We start from the raw sequence: 20,850 nt of genomic DNA, 5'->3' as shown, positions 1-20,850 counted from the left end.
CGGCGCGGCGGGGCGCCCCCGGCTCCGCGGGGCGCGGGGCGGCGCATGGGGAAGGAGCGCGGCGCGGCGAGGCACGGCGCCTGCCGCTTCTCCTTGCGGAGCGCTGCCAGCTCTTCCTGGAAGTCCTGAGCCGCGCACGGCGCAGTGAGTTCATGCACCTCCTCGCCAAGCCTCAGCCTGCGGGTTCTGGGGAGGCTGCCGCCAGCACACCGCCCGGTCCCCCGCGCCTTCTCGCCGCCGCCCGGGGGTCTCTCCCGGCGGCCCCCGCCGCCGCCCCCTCGCACATGAAGATGTACGTGCAAAGGGCTCTGGTGCTGCTCTCCCTGCTGAGCTTCGCTACTGTGAGCCTCTCGCTGTCCTCCTGCACCACCTTGGACCTGGACCACATCAAGAAGAAGAGGGTAGAGGCCATCCGAGGGCAGATCCTGAGCAAGCTGCGGCTCACCAGCCCCCCGGAGACCGTGGGGCCGGCCCATGTGCCCTACCAGATCCTGGCCCTCTATAACAGTACTCGGGAGCTGCTGGAGGAGATGGAGGAGGAGAAGGAAGAGAGCTGCTCTCAGGACAACACCGAATCCGAATACTATGCCAAAGAGATTCATAAATTTGACATGATCCAGGGCCTCCCCGAGCACAGTAAGTGCGGGGCTCCCCCCGTGCCGGCCGCGGTGCCACGCCCGCGGGGCAGACTGCCCGGGATACCCGGCGCGGGGGAGGGGCGGCCAGCCGGGGCCGAGGGGCGCCGGGCCCCCACGGAAGGGGCCGCTTCCCCGGCGGGGCGGAGGCGGGCGGAGGGCGCGTCTCCTGGCCGCGCTCGGGTGCGGAGGCGAGCGGGAGCCGCGGGGCGGGGGGCGTTCGGGCTGGCGGCGGGACGGCGCGGGGCTCGGCTGGCAGCGGGGACCGTGGCTGGCGGGGTCCGGGAGCGGCATCGGCCCAGGCCCCGGCCGTCCCCGGCGAGCCAAGCCTGTGCCTAGAAGCCCGTGCCTAGAGCCCTGGCATCGGGACGAGGCGGGGAAGGGAAGCCGTGCGGGTGGCGGGGCGAATCCTGCGCACCGGGCTGGGAGACGGCGCAGGTCTGGTGTTTGGGTGACAGCAGGTAGACGACCTCCTCCCTGCTGAAGCTTCAGCGCCTGCCGCAGAGATACAGGCAACCTGTCCGGTCCGTTCAGCACCCGCACCGGCAGTAGAGAAGGTGGAGAGGCACTTGCTGAAGAGACTGCTTCTTGGAGGACACTGACGAAGGTGTTACTCAGATAGTGTGAGCATTCAGAGAGCGAGTGGAAGACAACAGGGATGCTGAGCAGGTGTAAAACAGACAGTGATGCCAAAGGGAGCCCCAAGGGAACACAACAATTGAGGAAACGTGACAGATGTTGAGCAGGTGTGGAGCAGATAATGAGCAGGCCCAGATGTGGACACTAAACAGATTCAGGTGCAGAAGCTGAGCAGATGCAAAGACAGAGACTGAGCAGACATGAACCCAAAGCAGATTGCAGATGCTGAGCACATGTAGGCACAAGCAGTCATTTTGGTTTGTTTAGGGTTCCGTGGAATTGGAAGATTGGAATTGGAAGTCATACCACTTTCCAGGGTGTTCTCCTGTGATGTTGTGCAGTCCTGGGGACAAGATTTGAACACCAGCAGTTCTGGGGAGGAGCTGTGACTTGGTGCAGGCAGTCTCAGCATGCAGTTACTGTGCCAGATTTATGTTAATCTTGACATATGATGAGCTGGAATAAACTACAGCATGGTAATGCAACAAATTTTACTTAATCTCTGGCAGACTGCACTCCATATGGTTATATGATCAGCTCTTAGCTCAGGAGACACCAAGATCCAAGGAACAGAAGGTGCAAAGGTTACCTGTATTTCAGCATTTTTGACCTGCTGAAGTGTCGTTTGTGAAATTGTAAACATATATGGGAAAACCAAGTGTCTGCAAAATAGTACAGCCACACTATACACTGGCATTTTTGGGGGAAGGAAATGGGGAAAACATAAAGCACCACAGTGGCAAATGAAGTTAGGGGTGTGGATTTGGCTAAAATTGAGGGGAAAGTGGAATGAAGAAACAGTGCGTGAAAAGGAGTGATGAGCAGGGATTGTGGCTTTGGGAAGATTCCTGTGGAAATGAATGATCCTGTCCCATGTCCCCATTGGACACTGGGAGAGTGGGTTCAAAAGACCAAGTAGTGCTGAGATTAAATGTCTGGGAGCGGGCAGTGTAGATGCCACCACCCAGAGAAAGAGGGAACTTTGAAATTTGGTCCCACTGGGAGAGACTAGCTCCAGACAGATTATGGTGTCAAGAGACATGCTCTTTTTGAAACCTGGGGAGTTTCATCGCTTACACCATGGCTGAATTTGGCCCCGTGTCTTTAGAAGTGGCTGGTGTTCAACTTTCCCATGACTCTGTCACTGTGCCAGGTGGTGATCTAAGAGCATGCTCTGAGCCAAAGCCAGTCTCCTGGGGAGGGGGGGAGGAAGGGGAGGACTACTCCACTGAAGGAACTGCAGTGATGATACAGACAAGTCTGAAATGTGTGCACACTCACACAAACTGTTCTAGCTCCAGTCAAGCATCATATTGGCTCACAGAACCCATCCTTTTCAAAGATGCAAGGCCCAAACATGAGGAGAGCTGAGGAGCAAAAATAGCAGGGGGGAGAGCCAAGTTCTCCATCCCTTTTCTGAGCTGCTTGGTGAATCACAGAATGGTCTTTTCCCCTGTGACTTGGGTACGCTGCCTAAATTAAAAGGGACTTTCTTTCAGAGAGTAACGCACTTTTGACCAGCCATTCACTTCAGGGATCTTGTAAAACTCGGGTGGATCAGACTCCCTTAACCACCGACTTGGTTATGTTCAAGCTTGGGGAGCATCTGCAATGGTGCTGCAAATAGCTTTTTTTTTCTTACCTTCCTGAGGAAAAACAAATGCCATTTTCCAAGGCAGCTTGAGAGACAAGGCAATTAAAGTCATGGGTCACTACAGCCAAGCATCTATTCCCTCCAAACCTGCCACCTGCAGAGTTCCAGATGGATCAACTTTTTTCTCTAAAGTTATGTAGCTTTGGCATGAAACACCTTGGTGATTCAGGGGTATAATACAGAGTGAGGCAATACCTGCTCACGGACAGCCTGCCCTTCCTTCTCATCAAACTTGAGCTGCACAGCCATCAGCTTTCCTGGGGCTTGCCATAAACAACAGCTGTTTCTGCTGCATCAGCAGCATGTGGTGAGCTTGCACCTCACTTAGAGCAGTAGGAGGAAGGTGGAAGCTCCCAAAAGAACCTGATGTCTGTATCACATTATCCACACAAAGAGGCTACTGGTGTTATCATTGGTGCAGTGAACAGCTTTGGGCTGTCTGGACTCCACAGTAATAGCAGGGTCCAGTTGTGAGGATATGTCATACCAGACATAGCCTGGCATGGGTGCACAGGGTACCACAGATTCCCAGTCTCCAGGCGTGGTTACTGCCACTGAGAGTTGTGGACTGGGAGAACTCGAAGGAATATTGCCTCCAGGCTTTGTTCTGTGCTGGTGGTGAACAGATCTGGATTCCAGTGTGATTAACACACCTCAGCTGGGACTAGACCAAATTCCCTGAAAAATCCCCTTGCTGCCTCTGCCTGTGACCTTGTGCAAAAAAGTACTTTGCCCCAAAGCTGTCAAGTTTCCTGAGAGTGAAACCTGTATCCTGAACCCCCTGCTATGAGAAACAGGCTCCAGCCTCACAGGGCTCAGAGTGAAACCAGAACACAGCTCCATGTCTGCATCACAGAGGGCTTGTTCCCAGGGTGCAAAGGGAACGTGAAACTTTTAGGGAAGGGAAAAGAGCTATTCCTGTTTTCACTGGGGAAGTCTCCCAAGACCAGCACCTTGATGGTGAAGTAGGTAGAAAGCAATGTGGGGACAGCAGGTGAAATACAATAGATGTAATGTCTTACCACCATGGCTGTCTAATTTAGCCAAAAACATTAAGGAGATGATAAAGCGTTAGTTGTCTCTTATCAGCACTGTGCTGTAGGACCAGATTTGCAGCCTCTAAATAGATTGTCAGATAAAGCACTACTGTTGGAAACTTACTGAGCTAGACTGACCAGTGGTCTGATGCAAAAAGGCATTTCTGATGATAATTGGGACACCCCTTACGGCCAGGCAGTCAGGTCTGAAATGAAAGGGCAGGCTGTTAACAGCACTGTTAATAGGGCTAGGTGTGCAAAGCGGCTTCGGGGGCTATTGAAACACAGTATCTGCCTAGGTCTGGGACGCAGAACGTAATCAGTGTTAGACTTCAGCTAGGAAGATGTCTTTGGGCACTTAATGAGATCTTGGGTTTAATGAGAACATGAGTTTTCTGCTGGACTTTTCTGCAGCATCAAACCACAGGGGTGGAGTCCCCACAATAGGCATTTGTGTGTGGCTGGGAGTACTCTTTGTGTTGCGGGGTTTTTGGGCTGAGTTTGTGCCTGCAGTGGGGTCTGGTCTCCTGGGATTTGTGAACAGCCACCTCTTCAATAACAGCTAGAGACTTTCCTGTTATGGGAATGCTGTTCTGTTCAGTAGTAGTAATGACAAAACCTCCTCCAATTAAAGCCCAATGTGAGCATCTGGTTAGCTTATTGAGTAAAATTTCAGCACCCTAAAAATACATCCTTGAAAACTGGCAGGGTCCTGCTTGCTGAAATTGAGTATAGCACAAGGGGAAGACCCTAATCTCCATTGATGAGCGTACATCAGTGTTGCTGAAATCAGATTCTGGCATGGGAGGTGAACCTCTGCGCTGAGGTGCTGTTTCACACTATCCTATCTTCAGAAGCTGTTTCTCAGGGGAGATAGTGATGGTGGGATCAGAAGAGGGGCCTGCAGGACTTCAGGAATGTAACTTGAAGGTTGTTCCAGCTAGGGCTTCTAGCTTATTTGTCACAGGCTGGAACTGTGTCTGGGAACAGGGGATAGTTTTTCTTTCTGTTTCTTTCTGTTTGTTTGTTTAGAAGCAACTTAAATATCAGCAGATATAAGAGCCTCCTGCTGCATTGGACAACAGTCAGAGGTCATCTGAGAGGCTCTGCAGGGCTGCAAACAAACCTGGACGTAGAGCTGCTGTGTCTTGTCTGCAGGAAGCTTTCATGATGCTAGAGCCTTGAAGTCTAACAAGTCAATAGGAGAGAAACAACAGCAACAACAAAGACTTACCTGAGACCAAAATGGTCCCATTGAAGAGTTATTTGCTCTTGAGGACTCTGTTTTGTACCTTATAGCTTTTACCTCCTCTCTTTTGAAGCATCTGTGAAATGGGTTTTTCTGTTCAGCAGGTACACATAGAAGCAGAAGATTGCTGTATTACTTCCTGCCCATGTGTGTGATCTCCACAGGCCCAGTACTATTAATGAATTCCTTCTGCAGGTCATGAGTGAGAACCAATTTTAAACCCCAGTTCTTTAAGTACACATTGGATAGTCACTGCCTTAAAGAGTCTTCAACACCTCGTGCTTTGTGTTTTTTGACACTGGGTGGCTTCCATTCTAGAAGGCAATGTCAAGGTTTGTAAAACCTAAGATTCAGCAGTAATGGGATCACTTCATACGTGGCTTCATGTCTCCATCATGAGCAGAATCACAGCATCCTCGCTGTTAGGAATAGGCCCCACTAACTGCAAGTAAGGTTGCCCCATTGCCTGGACTGGGGTTGTCATTTTGGATGCAGCCAACTCATGAGTATTAGCAACATCTGATGAGCAGAGTTAGAAGACATAATAATAAACATACTGTGGTTGATCTCTACTGATTCTCTGTCTTGTGGCATTGAAATAACAATGGCAGTAGTGGGAATGTTTGCAAAATGTTGCAGTGTAGACCAAATTTGAGTGAATTCTCCTGTGTTATCTTGAGCTAGATAGCCATGCTTCACAGGTGGCAAGATGTTTGAATGACAGGTCTCTACCAGAAAGCTCTTTCTCAAACAATATTTATTGGAGATTCTGCCCCTCAGAGATGTGGTTCTCAGTGTTTCTATACTTATTTCTCCTAGATGAGTTGGGCATTTGTCCAAAAGGTGTCACCTCCAATGTGTTCCGCTTTAATGTGTCGTCAGCAGAGAAGAACAGCACCAACCTATTCCGAGCTGAGTTTCGGGTGCTGCGCGTGCCCAACCCAAGCTCCAAACGCAGTGAGCAACGCATTGAGCTCTTCCAGGTGAGTATTGTTATCACCTTCCCCAGTGTCTCAGCCCAGAATAGCTTGACTCCTTAATGGTTGTCTCAACTGATACGTGCAGAGCCAGAGAAGAGAGAGAAGAAAGTGCATGCTGCAACCCAGGTTTCTTCACCTTATGCAGTGATATGGTCACCCTCCTTTCCCTTTACAGTGTGGTGCTACCCTTTTCCCACTTGGAAGGGGAGCCCCTCATCAGTGGAGCAGCTTTGACTCTTCTGTCACATCTGCATGTGTAGGACCCTTGGCAGTTTTATTCCTTTGACTGTTGCAGTACAGTTGGTGCTAATCCAATGGATAGAACTCTCTGTTATTGATTTACCAGAAAAATAGTGCTTCCTTTCAATGTTCCCTTCAGCAGAAGCTCCCCAGAAGCACAATTCAGGCCACCTGTTAATCCATGTACTTCTCTGGAGTTTTCTTTGAACCTAGGGACTCTGACAGAATAAGGTCTGGTTCTGGCTTGGAAGTGATAATAGGCTGAACTGGACCACCTAACAATACAGTTTAGCATCCAGGTATCACACTCCCACAGGCTGATGTCTGTCCACTTTTCCGTAAGAGTGCAGCAAAAATTGTCTTTGGGTGGTAGCTCTTGAGGATGTCCTGGAATCCAGTCTCAGAGATCAGAGCAATTCTCCACCAGATGACACAACTGACAAGGAGGTGATCTCAGAGCTTCTCCATAGGTTCAGTGGTCTGTGGAGTCAACCTGGGGTCTGCAGGAAGGAACACCTTGAATGTGCTGTGATTGTTTGTCTGAAGGGAGAAGAGATGTCAGAGCAAAGGCAGAAGGTCTCCAAACCTGAACAGCCCTGGTGCGTTTTGATACAAGTTGAAGAGTGTAGGACACCTGAAAATGCCACAGTGAGAACTCAGTAAATTGGCTTGCTGGGCAGGTGACTTGTGGCAAGATGCTGTAGTTACCACTGGTGGTTCTACTCTGAAATCCAGATCCATATTCCACAGGTGTATACAAAAACAAACCCATCCATTAAATGAATTGCCGTGAGCTTCTGCCTCTGGATGTGTGCCCCAAAACAGTTCTGAACTGAGAGAGATAGGCTGCTGAGGACATAGAAGTAAGCATTGTGTAGATCTCTGGAGTTCAAGTTGGTTGTGAAGTGTGTCCTCCTCACCTGAGCCAGGGTATTCCGGGTGTCTCACTTGCCAAGACCAACCTTCTGAATGAGTTTTTAGCAAGCTGTGGGAGAAGAAAAGACTGAAAGCTATCCCCTCCTTCTGCATGGCAGTGGCTGATTTCTTCTATTGCTCCTTCTGACACAGATCCTTCGGCCAGATGAGCACATAGCGAAGCAGCGGTACCTCAGTGGCAGGAATGTGCAGACACGGGGCTCCCCTGAGTGGCTGTCCTTCGATGTCACCGAGACCGTGCGTGAGTGGCTTCTGCACAGAGGTAGGGATCTTAGCTGGACTGGGTATTAAGGCACCCATAGAAATGGGGTCAATTTTGACAGCAATCTTTCAAAGCTGTCAATCTTTGAACTCCCCTGTTCACACAGACTACAGGTTCTTTCAGTCTGAGAACAAGCCTTCCTCCAGAGAGCTTCCTCAATGTGTGACATTTGCTAGATTCCTGGCTCTTTCCTGGAGGCCCCACCATGTAGCTCGGTGGGCTGAGTCAGAATGAGGATTCATTCTCTGGAGGAAATTCTTTACACTAAGTGCAGAAGGGACCCCTCTGCTTGTCTAAATGATCATAGAAAATGACAAATATTTTGTTTAAATTTTCATGTCTATTAGAGCAAATCTAGTAGGGGAAAAAGCAGCAAGGATCCTGGTTTATTTAGCTGTGTACAGCTTGTCAGGTATAAAGGTGAGGAAATACCAGAGGCTGACACACCTAGACAGATGGAAGCTTTAACACTGCAGAGGACATACCTCTGCCACCACTGGACAGCCCAACAGATAGTTATGGGGCAGTTCCCAGCAAGAACACTGACCCCATTCACAGCTGGAGCATACGGCATCGTGACTCACGATGGCTGGATTGGCCTCACAGATAGAAGGTGCCACTGAAGACTGGAATGCAGGTACTGGCAAGCAGCTGCTCCCTGGAAGGGTAAGCTGTGAGCTTGCAGGCTCCTCCTATTTCAAGCAATCTAAATTGTGTCCTGATGGCTGAAGTTCAGAGCTGGAACTGCAGCAAGCTCTGGGCAGGCACACTAGCTGACAAGACATCAGAGAGTATATATAGTGCTGAGGAAAAAAGGTGCTAGGTACCTTGTCAATGCCCCAGGAAGCCAGATGTTTTAATTCATGGCACAACATAAAAAAGGAGCTTTCATAAGAGTTTTATGTTCCTTTAGTCAGGCCCACACAGCATGACTGGTCCAGGAAGTTATTATGAAAGTAGACTTGCCTCTGGAAAGTCTGTGTGACTTAGACTGCTAGCACTTCAACAAAACAGGAGGTTGCAGCTGCTGAGAAAAATGCTTCCAGTGAAATTACTTGTCCATATCCAACTTGCTTATTTTCAGATTTCTCCTTCAGACACTAAGTGGAAGCCAGATAATAGGTACTGAGGATGGCAAAACTGATTTAAAAGACAACAAAAGCCAGCTTTTCAAAATACTTTTTTTCTCAGGGGAGCTCCTTGAAGTTCACAAATGCTTTTGGATGCTGAATAGCCTTAAAAAAGTAACAAGCAGCTACCCTTCTTACCTCTCCAGAATGTTCACTTTAGCAAGAGCAAGGCTTTTGGCAAAGGTGAAACTACTGGATTTTTCTTCCTATTCTTCCCAAGGCAGCTTCTGTTCCTCAACTTTGATAGCATCCCTGACTTTGAGACCAACCCACTGTCTAGGAGTTAACACAGTATCTGTAAAACTTCCTTAAAACTTCCTTATGCCAGGAGCTGTCCCAGCTGTGAAAGACTGTTTCTCACAGAGTCATCTTCTTTGCAGAGTCCAACCTTGGCCTGGAAATTAGCATACACTGTCCTTGCCATACTTTTCAGCCCAATGGGGACATCTTGGAGAATCTGCATGAAGTCCTGGAGATCAAGTTCAAAGGTGATAAAGAGCTGGGTTTGGGCAGGCCGTTGGGGAAGGGAAAGCCTCAAGCATCTAAAGAAAAAATGAGGTCTTGCTTTGTGTATTTGAGCATTTTACATTGTGTAACATTTGTCTTAAATCTGGGTTTGCATGTTCATTATATGGGTATATCCACTATATACATAGGTTACAAAAAGAAGTAAGGGCAGGCTGGGTGGGTTTGCATGAGTGTCTGCAGAAAGGAATAATTTTATATTTCAGTGTCTCTCTGGGAAGTTCAACTTGATGCCTTCTCAGATTTCCACAGAGGCTCTGCTTTCCAGTTAGGGTGACTGAAACACAAGGAAGTTAGGCATCCTGTGTGAGGTGGCTCAGAGAGTCAGTGGCTTGGCTGGCCTAAGAACTAGGAACCTCCTGGCTTGCAGCCCTGGGCAGCAGCCACTGGCCCCCACAGGCTCCATTTCTGAGGCTGTTCTCCAGAGTGCCAATTATCTGACATCTTCTTTAAACCATTCATCTTCCTGCCTGTCCTGGGACTCAAGCCAGGAGTGAGTGGGATGGATTAATGGCCCCACCAGCAGTTTGCAAATGGTAAAACAGGTGGCCCGAAACCCTCTATTTCAGGCCTGCGGCAGTCAAATTCATTAGAAATAAAGGGGTCCCTGTGAGGGAAGAAGTCCTGTAGTAAATGGACATGGTGCCTGAACCTGGTTCAAGAGCAAGCATGAGAGTGTTAAATGCATTGAAAGGTCTTGTTGCATCCTCCATTTCCATGCCGATTTCTTCTTTGTGGATCCTCTTTTTCTGAAGGCATTGACAGTGAGGATGACTATGGCCGTGGGGACTTGGGACGCCTGAAGAAGCAGAAAGATTTGCATAATCCCCACCTCATCTTGATGATGTTACCCCCACATCGACTGGAGAGCCCTGTGTTGGGAAGCCAGAGGAAGAAACGGGCCCTGGATACCAACTACTGTTTCCGGTAAGTGAGAAACCTGCTCCGATCCTATGCCTGAGGTGGGCGGGCCTGGCGAGACTCCATGCCACCGGGAAAGGCAGAGCCCTCCAAGGGGGTTGAGGGTCACCATGGTGCCAGAAGGGCCACTGGCCAGTTCAGCAGAGTTGCTGTGTGCATCTCGCAGAGCCACTGGTTCAAAGAGACCCGCAAGCGGCTTCCTGGAATGCAGGCTGGGCGGGGCCCCACAGCAGCCCCCTGCCAGTTGCTGGAGCAGCTGGGTGCTGCCTCGCGGGGGCGGTGGGAGAGCTGCCACTGCTGCCTCACTGTGCCGCTCCTGGTATTTGGCACACGCAGCCACCACGTCCCACCGGCACTGCTGGTATGAGTCCTGCTCAGGAAGCTGCATCTCAGAACCACATGTAAGGCCTCCCTTTAGATTCACTGTGTTTCACTGCTGTGTTTCAGGAACCTGGAGGAGAACTGCTGTGTGCGTCCTCTGTACATTGACTTCCGACAGGACCTTGGCTGGAAATGGGTCCACGAGCCGAAGGGCTACTTTGCTAACTTTTGTTCAGGCCCTTGTCCGTACCTTCGCAGCGCAGACACCACTCACAGCACGGTACATCCAGTATATTGTCCTGCCAGGGCTTGTGGCTGTGATTCCCCCTTCCTCCCTAAGTCTGATTAATATCCAGTCTCTTCAAAGCAGCATAAGCAGCTCAGATCAGCATTTGTGAAAAACATTCCAAGGAAACTGCAGAAAAAAACCTGCCTGTGCTTTCAGGCAAATCTTGACGAGAAAGATGCTGTTGTCTCTTGGGTAAGATGTGAAACAGCAGGACTGATGGTTTTAGGGTATACCTGGTAGTGGCCATAGTATTAACTGAATTGTTCACATCAAACATCAGTTTGGTTATTACCTTCTTTGTAAATTTCTCCTGCAGTTTGCACTGCACAGAGGATTTTTCTACACTCTGTGCCAGGTTGTCATGAAAAACTGTTGTGCAATGGCATGTGCCTACTGCTCCTAAAGGGGCAGCTATAACTTAAAAGTGTAGGGAAATCCATGTCCATTTCCAGAAGTGAACATACCCGTTCTGTAAGATCTCCTTTCTCACAGCTGCATAAATCCTACCTGACTACAGCAGGGAGGAAATTACTAGGCAGTGAGATTTTTGAGTGAAAACTTGGCAGAAAGCAAATATCTTTAGGTAACTTAGGCATAACCTCTGGTGAGTCTTTGGGAAGAATACAGTCTAAGCCTGGCTAGAGTGGAAGGAAATAAAAGTAATAGAATAGCACAGGCATGGGAAAAGTATCAAGAGGAGAAGACAGATAAAGGATCAGACAGTCCACTGCTGAAGCAGGAAGAGGCGGAGGAAAATCCTGTGCTTCTGCCCACAGAAGACAAAAGGCAGCAATCCAGATAATGTAACAGCTCACTACCAAATTAACTTCAGATTTCACTAAAAAAGTTAGTGGGAAAAGCAGATTCAGCTGAAGAATAAATAACTTGGTAAAGATAATATTTCAGAAAAGATGCTAACATTTTCTTGACAGCTTGAGAGTCTGCATAGGAGTAAGGTTCACTGAAGCTCAAGGACTAATATCAGTGGGAACAGCTGATCTGTGGGAATGAAGAAGTGAACAGATGCTGGGCAGTAAGCACAAGACAAAGCAAGGGAATGAACAGCTTTGAAAGAGTAATGGGCATGTAGCTTTACCATCTGGTTGTCCTGAGAAGCTCTCTAGAAGGTAACTGGACTGAATCAGTGTGAGAGAAAGGAGACTTTAGAATGACTCCTAATGATCTTAAGCAAGAAAGGAAATGAGCAAGCGTTAAGGTCATAGAAGAAAACTTTAGAACAATACAGCTGCTGACAGCTTGCCAGCACTGCTTAGGAAAGACCTGACAAAAAGAAGACTTCTCTCCTGTCTAACTTGCTGTTGAGTAGTGGCCCCAGAGCACATGATACCCTGTGGTACAGCCAGGGGTACTTTGCTTAGGATCCCAGAGAGTTTGTACCACAACAACTGTGATTACATGGATCTGGATGATAGAACAGGATGTATCCTTAGCACCTCTTATCCCCAAAGACTATAAAGTAGTTAAAATACAATGTGCCAGACCCTGTCATTTATACCAGATAAGCACTAAAGAGACCACAGTAGTGCAGGTGAGATCATGCTCACTGCTGAGAAGTGGTCACCTCTGGCAAGAAATGTGGCAACTGTTCTGTAGTGGTTACGTGGCTGCAGTGTATAGTCATCTGTGGGCTCGGGCCAGCTGGGAGGAAGAATCCAGTGGGGTCCCACAGGACACTGTCCTGGCTCTAGTATTATAGTGTAATGACTTGGAGGATGGAGTGAAGGGAGAAGGCATCAGACAGTTCAAAGCAGGGAGGGAATTGTGGATACTTGAGAGGACTGGCATCCATCCAGTGCTATCTGGAGATGTTGGTTGAAATAAGCAGCACTGATATTCTTTCTTCTGGTTTCTTTAATAGAATCCAAGACAGCATGGCCTCAGGCTGGTTACACCCAACCTTGTTAAAAGCAAAAATTGTGACACACTGCTGTACCAAATTAGAGATGAAAGGAGACAACTACTTGCACTCCTTCAACCCTTAGGCATCAGTCACAGAGAGCAAGGGTATTACAATTAGAAAAAAACCCCAAAAAACTCCTAAGAGTCAGGCCAGGACAGGTGAGACCATTTAGAAGCAGGCCATGATCAGGAAGTGATAGGGGAGTATTACTCACCTCAGGGAAATACCCTCTGATGAGCACAGTGCAAACACCTAGAGACTTGTTGACTTGGCAGCCCCTTCCTGTCCTCAACCAACTTAAATGTATTCCTGACCTTGTAACGACATTTACTTTGTTCCTGCAGGTGCTGGGTTTATATAACACGCTGAACCCTGAGGCATCTGCTTCGCCCTGCTGTGTTCCCCAGGACCTGGAGCCACTCACTATCTTGTACTATGTCGGGAGGACCCCCAAAGTGGAGCAGCTCTCCAACATGGTGGTGAAATCCTGCAAGTGCAGCTGAAAGGCCCCCTGGCCCACCCAAAGCCAAGAAAAAAAACTGTCAGCACCCACTCTCCTGCTCCCAGGCTAACACAAAGAGAACTGGGGGTCAGAGACTACGCATGCTGAGGGCCAAGTGCCAAACTTTGAGAATCTGGCAGCCCTTGGGGATTTCTTCTGGAACACTCCTTGGTCGTCTTGGCAGTGTAATGTTCCTTTTTGGAGTTACTGTGGTGACACAAAGGCCACACTCTCCAAAATGTCTGGACAGTTGGTGTGGAAGAAAAGGATAATGTGGAAGAACTGCTGTGTATTTGAATGCTGGGTGGTTGAGATGGGAAAGCAAGAGAATGAGAAAGCAGGTGAAAGGGGGAATGGAAAAGGGGAGATGTTTTCTATTCTTGCTTTAGCTATCTTAAGACCTCAGCCCTCCCCATTAGCCTGAAGTATTAAAGGTTTTCCCTGTAGGAGGAATTTTTGAAAGTTTCCTTAGAGAAGGAAAATGCACCAAGCAGGGAAGCTGCTAAGAGAAGAAATGCTCAGAGACACACTTAGACTTTTGCTCCTCAAAGCTGTGCTCCAGGAGTCCTGCAGCTGAAACTGTGTCTGCCAAACCTCTTAAGTTCAGTTGACAGATCCTGGCTATTGGTTTCCAAATGCAAACTGCAAGGCTCCCAGTCAGCCTACCAAGGGTGGGCAAATACAAAGAAAGAGGGTGCTGAGTCCATTTGCAGAGGGACTGATGTCTCCATTCAGCTCTTTTACCTTCCTGGAGTTTGTAAGAGAGAGTTTTGGGGTCAGGGCAGGAGCATCTGTGGGTACCTGAATATTGGGCCTATTCATTTGTGATCTGACACACCCTGAGGACCTCTGGGCTCTTGTGGTTTGTGAGGTGCCTTTGGGTGTTCTGCACCTGTTCTGCATGATGACCTGAACTTGGTCTCACCTGCCAAGACTTAAAAAATAGTAATCTCAAAAACTTTGTAAAAAATAAATATTTGGGGGGTGGGGGGAGATGCTAATTTTTTCACAAGCAAGTTGTTTGTTGGAGGGTTAGATGATTTGCTGTTTTTAAACTGCTACTGCTGTGGCATACTCAGTCTAAAATTTTTACCCTTTCCAAAATGTTTCTTAAAAAGAACAGATAGAATTTAGGTCAGCAAGAAAATCCCAAAATGGAATTTCTTACTAACCTCAAACTGTAGCCAGTGTATATGTGCCCTATCCCAGCCTAGTTCTTCAGACATGTACATCACTGCTGGCATCTGCTTTTGACAGATTCATATAAAGCTCCCCTCAAACATAAAACACTTTCAACAATACTGTTTAAATATCCAAGGCAATGCAGTTGCCACAGCTGACAAATGTCATATGTCCATCTGAAGATATACATGGTCTGCCAGTACAGACCTGTACATACAGGTAAATAACACACCCTTCCTCTCATGTACTGATTTGATGCTCATAAAAAAGATTACAGATGTTGCCCAGGCAAAAAATCAATGTAGTCTTTTAAATGGGCTTTTGCAGCCATAGATACTCCCAGAGGTAAAAATCTCTGGTGCTGAATGCCATGAGACTCAGAGGTTGTCTCTGACTTCCCGAAACACAGTTACTTAAAAGTCATGTTCTAGAGACCACAAAGGTTCCTCCCTGTCTCCTCCCAGTTCCTGGTCCCCAGCAACTGAGTGTAAAATGACACCTAGCTGGTTAATCGCTTGCAGCCAGGGCTCTCCACGGTCAGCTCAGAATCCAGCTCTTCCATCAAGCCCTTCACAACAGTGGCTACTTCCCTATACCCTATGTGAGGCTGCCAAACCATGTAAACTCAAATGCCTTAATAAACCATAAACAGCCCTTCCTGCACCATCACCAACTGGATAAGGGTTAGCAAGGGTGGGTCAGTGGAGGCAGCCTGCCAAGCTGTGTGACATTTTGGCCAGGGCACACCCCAGTGCTTTTATCCTTTTCATCTGTCTGGGGCTCCCTGACCTGTGTCATAGGTGTGATGATGAAAGGTGCACCTCTGATCAGTCCTGCAGCACTACAGTTTTGCTGTGCTCTGTGCAGCTCTCCATGCCCATGCTTCCCTGCTGCCTGCCCAGGGAGGGAGCAAATAAATGCCTTATGACTACACTACCATGCTGATAGGCCAGAAATTTACTAGCTACAAGAGAGTGTGTGTGTGAGAGAAATCCAGACGCCTATTAGCATATAGGAATTCTCTCTGATCTCCTTTTAGTAGCAGCCCTAAGGGAGGTTTTGGTTTACAAGCTGCAGTCTGTTCTTTGGTCATTGTTCCTCCTGAGCCCTGGGCTGGCTTTGCTCCCCATCCAACTGAAGAGCTTCCTTGCTAATAAAGGGGGGAAGCAAAGAGGGGGAGCTGCAAAGGGTTGAGCTAGAACACTTGCACACTCAAAGTCCTGTGTGGCACTTGGAGCACATCGGAACCACCCACGGATTAACCCTGGCAGCCCCTTGAGATGGGACTGTCTTACTAACCCTTGTTCACTGATGCTCCTCAGTGACAGGAAGGCATGGCAGAAAGACCAAGCCTTTTGCCTCTAGGCAAAGGAGACAAAATGGCAATGGAAAATCAGGGATGAAGAGTCCTGGGGTAGCCAACCAGTACGGACACAGGTTCACTCTTGGGTACAGTAATTTCTGAAATCAGACACATTTCAGTTACTGCTTTTCTGTTCAGCCTTCCATTTTCCTAGCAACATTTGAGAATTAGATTTGTGAGACAGGCTCTGAATTCATTTTCTTAAAGTAACTTTTCTAGGGGTATTTTAGCTGTAATTCAGCAACAAACTATACTAGCTACATGCGGTTTAGTAACAGATTGAATACACTCCTGGGTTAAAGTATACCAAAATAACTCAGGACACTTGTGTGAGAAGGCAGAGGGCAGTTACTATGCTGTTACTAGCTTGCAAATTGAAGAAGACAATGGGAAAGAAAAAGTGGGATCTTCATTGCCAACACTGAATACAGCTCTCAACAGTTCCCTTTTGTTATTTTCAGAAACAAACAAAAGCTGATGAAAACAATCCCAGCACAGTTTGTCTCTTTAACAAAGATCAATGGTTAGAAAGAGTGAAAAAACCTATTCTGTAGTGCCATAAGGCAGATCCTACACAGATGATCAACCAACCATCTGTGCAGTCCCCGTTTCTCTGTGGCAAACTATTATAGCATGCAAAAGGTCTAGACCTAAACTTGAACACCTTATTTTTCAGGCTGTAGTGCACTGTAGAGCTCTGAAAAGAACACTGCTTCGGTGAGTACAGAACGTACACTTACACCTCAGCAAAGAGTAGTCTTGGCAGACTAAATGAGTCTTTGTTCCCTGGGCTTTGAATTGGATGGTCTCTAGCTATCTCACTGCACTTACGTAAAGCACATCCCTGTTACCTGTTACCCTGTGTGGCCTGGGATATGCTGCTTGGTGTTCCACCTTTCCATAACCAATAGACATCAAAACACTCAGTCAGAAAGATGGACTGTGCCCCAAAGTGATAAAAGACAAACGTACCTGTCCACTCCTCTGGCAACATCACAGCTCTGTTCTGCTGGGTCCTGGGATGTCTTATGTCTCTCTGTTGTAGATATCAAATTTTCATTTTCTCAGTTCACAGATCCTTTTCTTATCTTTCTGTGCTGATCTGAAGCTTTCCTTACCTGTGACTACAATGTCCTCACCACAGCAAATATACAGGAGGTCTGGCTCAGGTTACTTTGTAAATACAATCACTACAGCCATCCCATGAAGAGGATCCATTGCAATGTCTTGGAGGCAGATGTCTTCAATATGATCTCAGGTCCAATGCAGGGCAGGCTCAGTATCACAGAGTGACCAGAATGCAGCTTTAGAGCCAGCTCCATTGTGCAGAAAAGGTTTCTTGCCCACTACAAGTGTTTCTAGTGGCATACAAAAGATCATCTCTGTAGTAGTGGCTTGTCTTCTCTAATAGGTGATTGAAAGGCAATGAAATCAACCATGAAAATACAGTTTTCAATACATATGGAGTCAACAGTGTCTACACACTTGGAAAACTATACTACTTTGTGGTCTTATTGGCTGCCTATTACCTACATTAATTGTGACTTAGAGTAACAGCAGCAATTTAGATATAGTGCAAGGATGCAAATATGCCTTCTAATCCTTTAAAAATAACATCTATTATTTTTTACATTCAAAATCACTAGAAAATATTGGTCAAAAGCTGTATAAAATTACTATGTTTAGTAAAAGAACACCTGGACTTTCAGATCTCTGCTTTACCAGTATTTTCTTTTGCATACAGGGAATTAATTTAAATCCTGGTTAATTTTTTATGCAGTTCCAGAAGTGACAGATAGAAACAACAAAGCTCAGTGTCTCTTGTCCTCTCTTGAAGAGAGGCTTCAGATACAAATGCAAGATCCTTTATCATGCAACAAGTCAACAGAGAAGAGATGAGACAGTTTACTCATTGTGAAATAGATTGTCTTAGAAATGAACTGGTGTATCAACAAGAAATACAGCAAATGAAAACTGTTAATTAATGGCTGCCGCTCTCTAAATGACAGTAATGCATTTGAGATGCCACTTACACCCATAATTTCAGAAAGAATATGGTACGGCACTTTGGATGTCACAGTGTTTCTAGGAAAGACCAATTTCCAAGATTAAAGATCTCAGTTACTTGGCTGCTTTTTAACACCCTTACATAGGGCTAGGTTTCTTAGAAAGATGCAGAGATGGTCTGAAGGCATTCAACAAATGCTGGGCCCTTTCCAATATTGGCCTATGATTTAATGGAAAATGCACTTAGGGATAAGGAGCTTTCTATCTAGTACAGAATAATGTTTCTTTACAGTTGCGGTTTATGGCAACCCATTCCTCCCTGGCCCCACCCCCATCCCCCCACCTCCCTCCATTATTGGTTTCCCACGTCCTGCAAACTTAGTGAACAGCTTTCAGGCAGAATCTCTGTCCCCTATGCTGGTTTATGCTGATACTATTAACTTAAACCAAGCAATACCAAATGGTACCTTCTGAAGACACAGACTTATTTCTTCCCCTTTCAGGAGGGTTGTGATCTTTGTGCAGGGTGATATTCTTTGTCTCCCATTCTACTTAGTTGATTAGGCAAGATCATTGAATCATAGAATGGTTTGGGTTGGAAGGGACCTTAAAGATCATGTAGTTCCAACCCCCTACCATGGACAGGGACACCTTCCGTTAGACCATGATGCTCAGCGCTCCATCCAGCCTGGCCTTGGACATCCCCAGGGTTCCAGCATCCACATTTTCCCTGGGCAACCTGTTCCAGCGCCCCATAAACCTCACAGTAAAGAATTTTTTCCTTATATCTAATCTAAACTTACTCTCTTTCAGTTTGAATCCATTCCTCCTTGTCCTGTCACGACATGATCTTGTAAAAAGTCACTTTTTGTCTTGTAGGCTCCCTTCAGGTACTGGAAGGCCCCAGTTAGGTCACCTCTAAGCCATCTCTTCTCCAGGCTGAACAAACCCAGTTCTCTCAGTCTGTCTTCACAGAAGAGGTGCTCTATCCCTCTGATCATCTTGGTGTCCCTCCTCTGCACTCACTCCAACAGGTCTCTGTTCTTCCTGTGCTGGGGACCCCAGAGCTGTACACAGCACTCCAGGTGGGGTCTCACCAGAGCAGAACAGAGGAACCCCCTCCCTCACCCTGCTGCCCACGCTGCTTCGGATGCAGCCCAGGATACAATTGGCTCCCTGGGCTGTGAGTGCACATGGCTGGCTCATGCCCAGCCTCTCATCCACCAGCACCCCCAAGTCCTTCTCAGCAGGGCTGCTCTCAATCTGTTCATCCCCAGCCTGTGTTGCTGCTGGGTATTGCCCTGACCCAGGTGCAGCACCTTGTACTTGGCCTTGTTAAACCTCATGAGATTCCCATGGCCCCACTTCTTGAGTTTGTCCAGGTCCCTCTGGATGGCATCCCATCCTTCACGTGTGATGGAAGAAAAGGAAGAAGATACCTCATTGCTGTCCACAGGGGCCAATAGAGGAAATAATTAACACATAGGCTTAGGTGTGTTGCAGAAAGCAAAGTGGACTTCCTTTTTCTGGTCCGCCAACACTCAGCCATTTCTCACTAGCTGTTTAGATATTCATTCATCAGATTCAGAAATGAGGCATTATAATAATGTATTGTGGCCAGTGCGTGTACATCACTTGATGAAAGAAACCAGCTGGGTCATATCAAACCAGATTTCCTGACATTTTTCAGGAAGGATTTCTTTTTTCTCCTGAAGTTATTATCCTCTTCAGGAAGCAGACAAAACAAAGATTTGCTGTGCAGCCAGGGGCAAATCTTACAGGATTTGTGCAATGCATGTAGTGTAATGACTGGGGAATGTCTTGGTAACCATGTTCTGGCCCTTTCTTGAAACAAAAGATTTGGCCTTTTGAAGTGCTGAAACCCTCTTGCAGGTTGACTTGCTTGGGAGAAATCCACTGTTTTCAAGGATTTCTAAGAAACTTCACTTGTGGGGGAAAGCAGTAGCAGACAGTCTGATTCACAAGAGACTGAAAGACATCCAGCTTGCAACAAAGCTGCCTTGCATGGCACAATTTGACATCTGTCCCCTCAAAGGAGACTTGCTACAAAAATCTCTAAGTATGCTTCAGGATCTGAAGATCCCATTTGGATACTACCATGCTAAGTGCTCTGTCATGCTAATCTGAAGAACTGGAAACAAACAAACAGAGCAAACAAAGAGAAACAAAATAAAAGAGACAGCAATAAAATCTCAGGAAAGTGTGGTGTGGCAGCAGTTACAATGTGCTGAATACACATGTTAAATTGTCTTCATTTTTATCAACTTTACCTGCCTTCAGCAAAAGCCCTCATTCAAAAGACTGGGCCAAAATTAGGCAGAAAGAGCCACCAATCTTTATTCCTAGATAATTTTCAAAAGAAAGTTTTACTACAGATATGAAGACATGAGTTTTGTAAGTCTGTGGATAAGAAAAAAAATCCAGGCTGGTATCACAGACAAAATGTATTCCACACTGAATTTCTGGAATTAGAAATAGTGGAAAAAACACTTTCAGGAAGGAAGACAACCCCAGTTTGAATGGGGGAAGCATTATGCAACTGGAAGCATGAGTAATGTAAGTAGTGGCACCAATGGGATGCCTACAACTTCCCAGTAGATTCACAGCTCTCCATCTGCACCTTGAAGAATGGTGTATCAAGATATCCTAGGTGTATTAAATATATTATATTAAATATATCTGACACAGCATAACATTTTCAGAACATCATATAAATAAGGCAAAACCATTAGGTAAATCCTATACAATAATTACTGGAAACAGTGTGGAAAAAATCCCTTGTCATTCTTCTTCCCTAGACTCAGAAATAAACAGTTTTATAGTAGAACGAGGGAGTGATGACAGTCAAACATTTTGACTTGTCAGTGCAGAAACTTTTCAAAGACTCCCTCCTGATGTTTGACATGATAATACTCAAGATACAGAGATCAGCTCAATAACCCCAAAATATTTTGGGGAGAGATTTTATGACTTTGGAACATAACTACACTGAGTACTGTAACTTGTCTCCCCTTTGTGTGGAGGAAGGAATCTACA

At 46.9% G+C, this 20,850-nt stretch overlaps 1 protein-coding gene across 1 annotated transcript; it reads left to right on the top strand.

Annotated features, from left to right (window-relative positions):
* Positions 1–17: 17 nt before the first annotated feature.
* Positions 18–15,359, top strand: TGFB3 (transforming growth factor beta 3). The gene is made up of 7 exons (XM_042047370.1): positions 18–636; positions 6,034–6,197; positions 7,503–7,632; positions 9,143–9,250; positions 10,043–10,214; positions 10,656–10,809; positions 13,084–15,359. Exons 1-7 carry the CDS (start codon positions 153–155, stop codon positions 13,240–13,242), a joined length of 1,371 nt encoding a protein of 456 aa, XP_041903304.1. The 5' UTR covers positions 18–152; the 3' UTR covers positions 13,243–15,359.
* The last annotated feature ends 5,491 nt before the right edge of the window (positions 15,360–20,850 follow it).

The sequence above is a fragment of the Corvus kubaryi genome, unplaced genomic scaffold (genome assembly GCF_017639235.1).
Source record: "Corvus kubaryi isolate FWS band 111438036 unplaced genomic scaffold, C.kubaryi_AGA036_p1.0 66, whole genome shotgun sequence".
Classification (NCBI taxonomy): Eukaryota; Metazoa; Chordata; class Aves; order Passeriformes; family Corvidae; genus Corvus; species Corvus kubaryi.
This window is presented reverse-complemented; position numbering and strand designations above follow the sequence as displayed.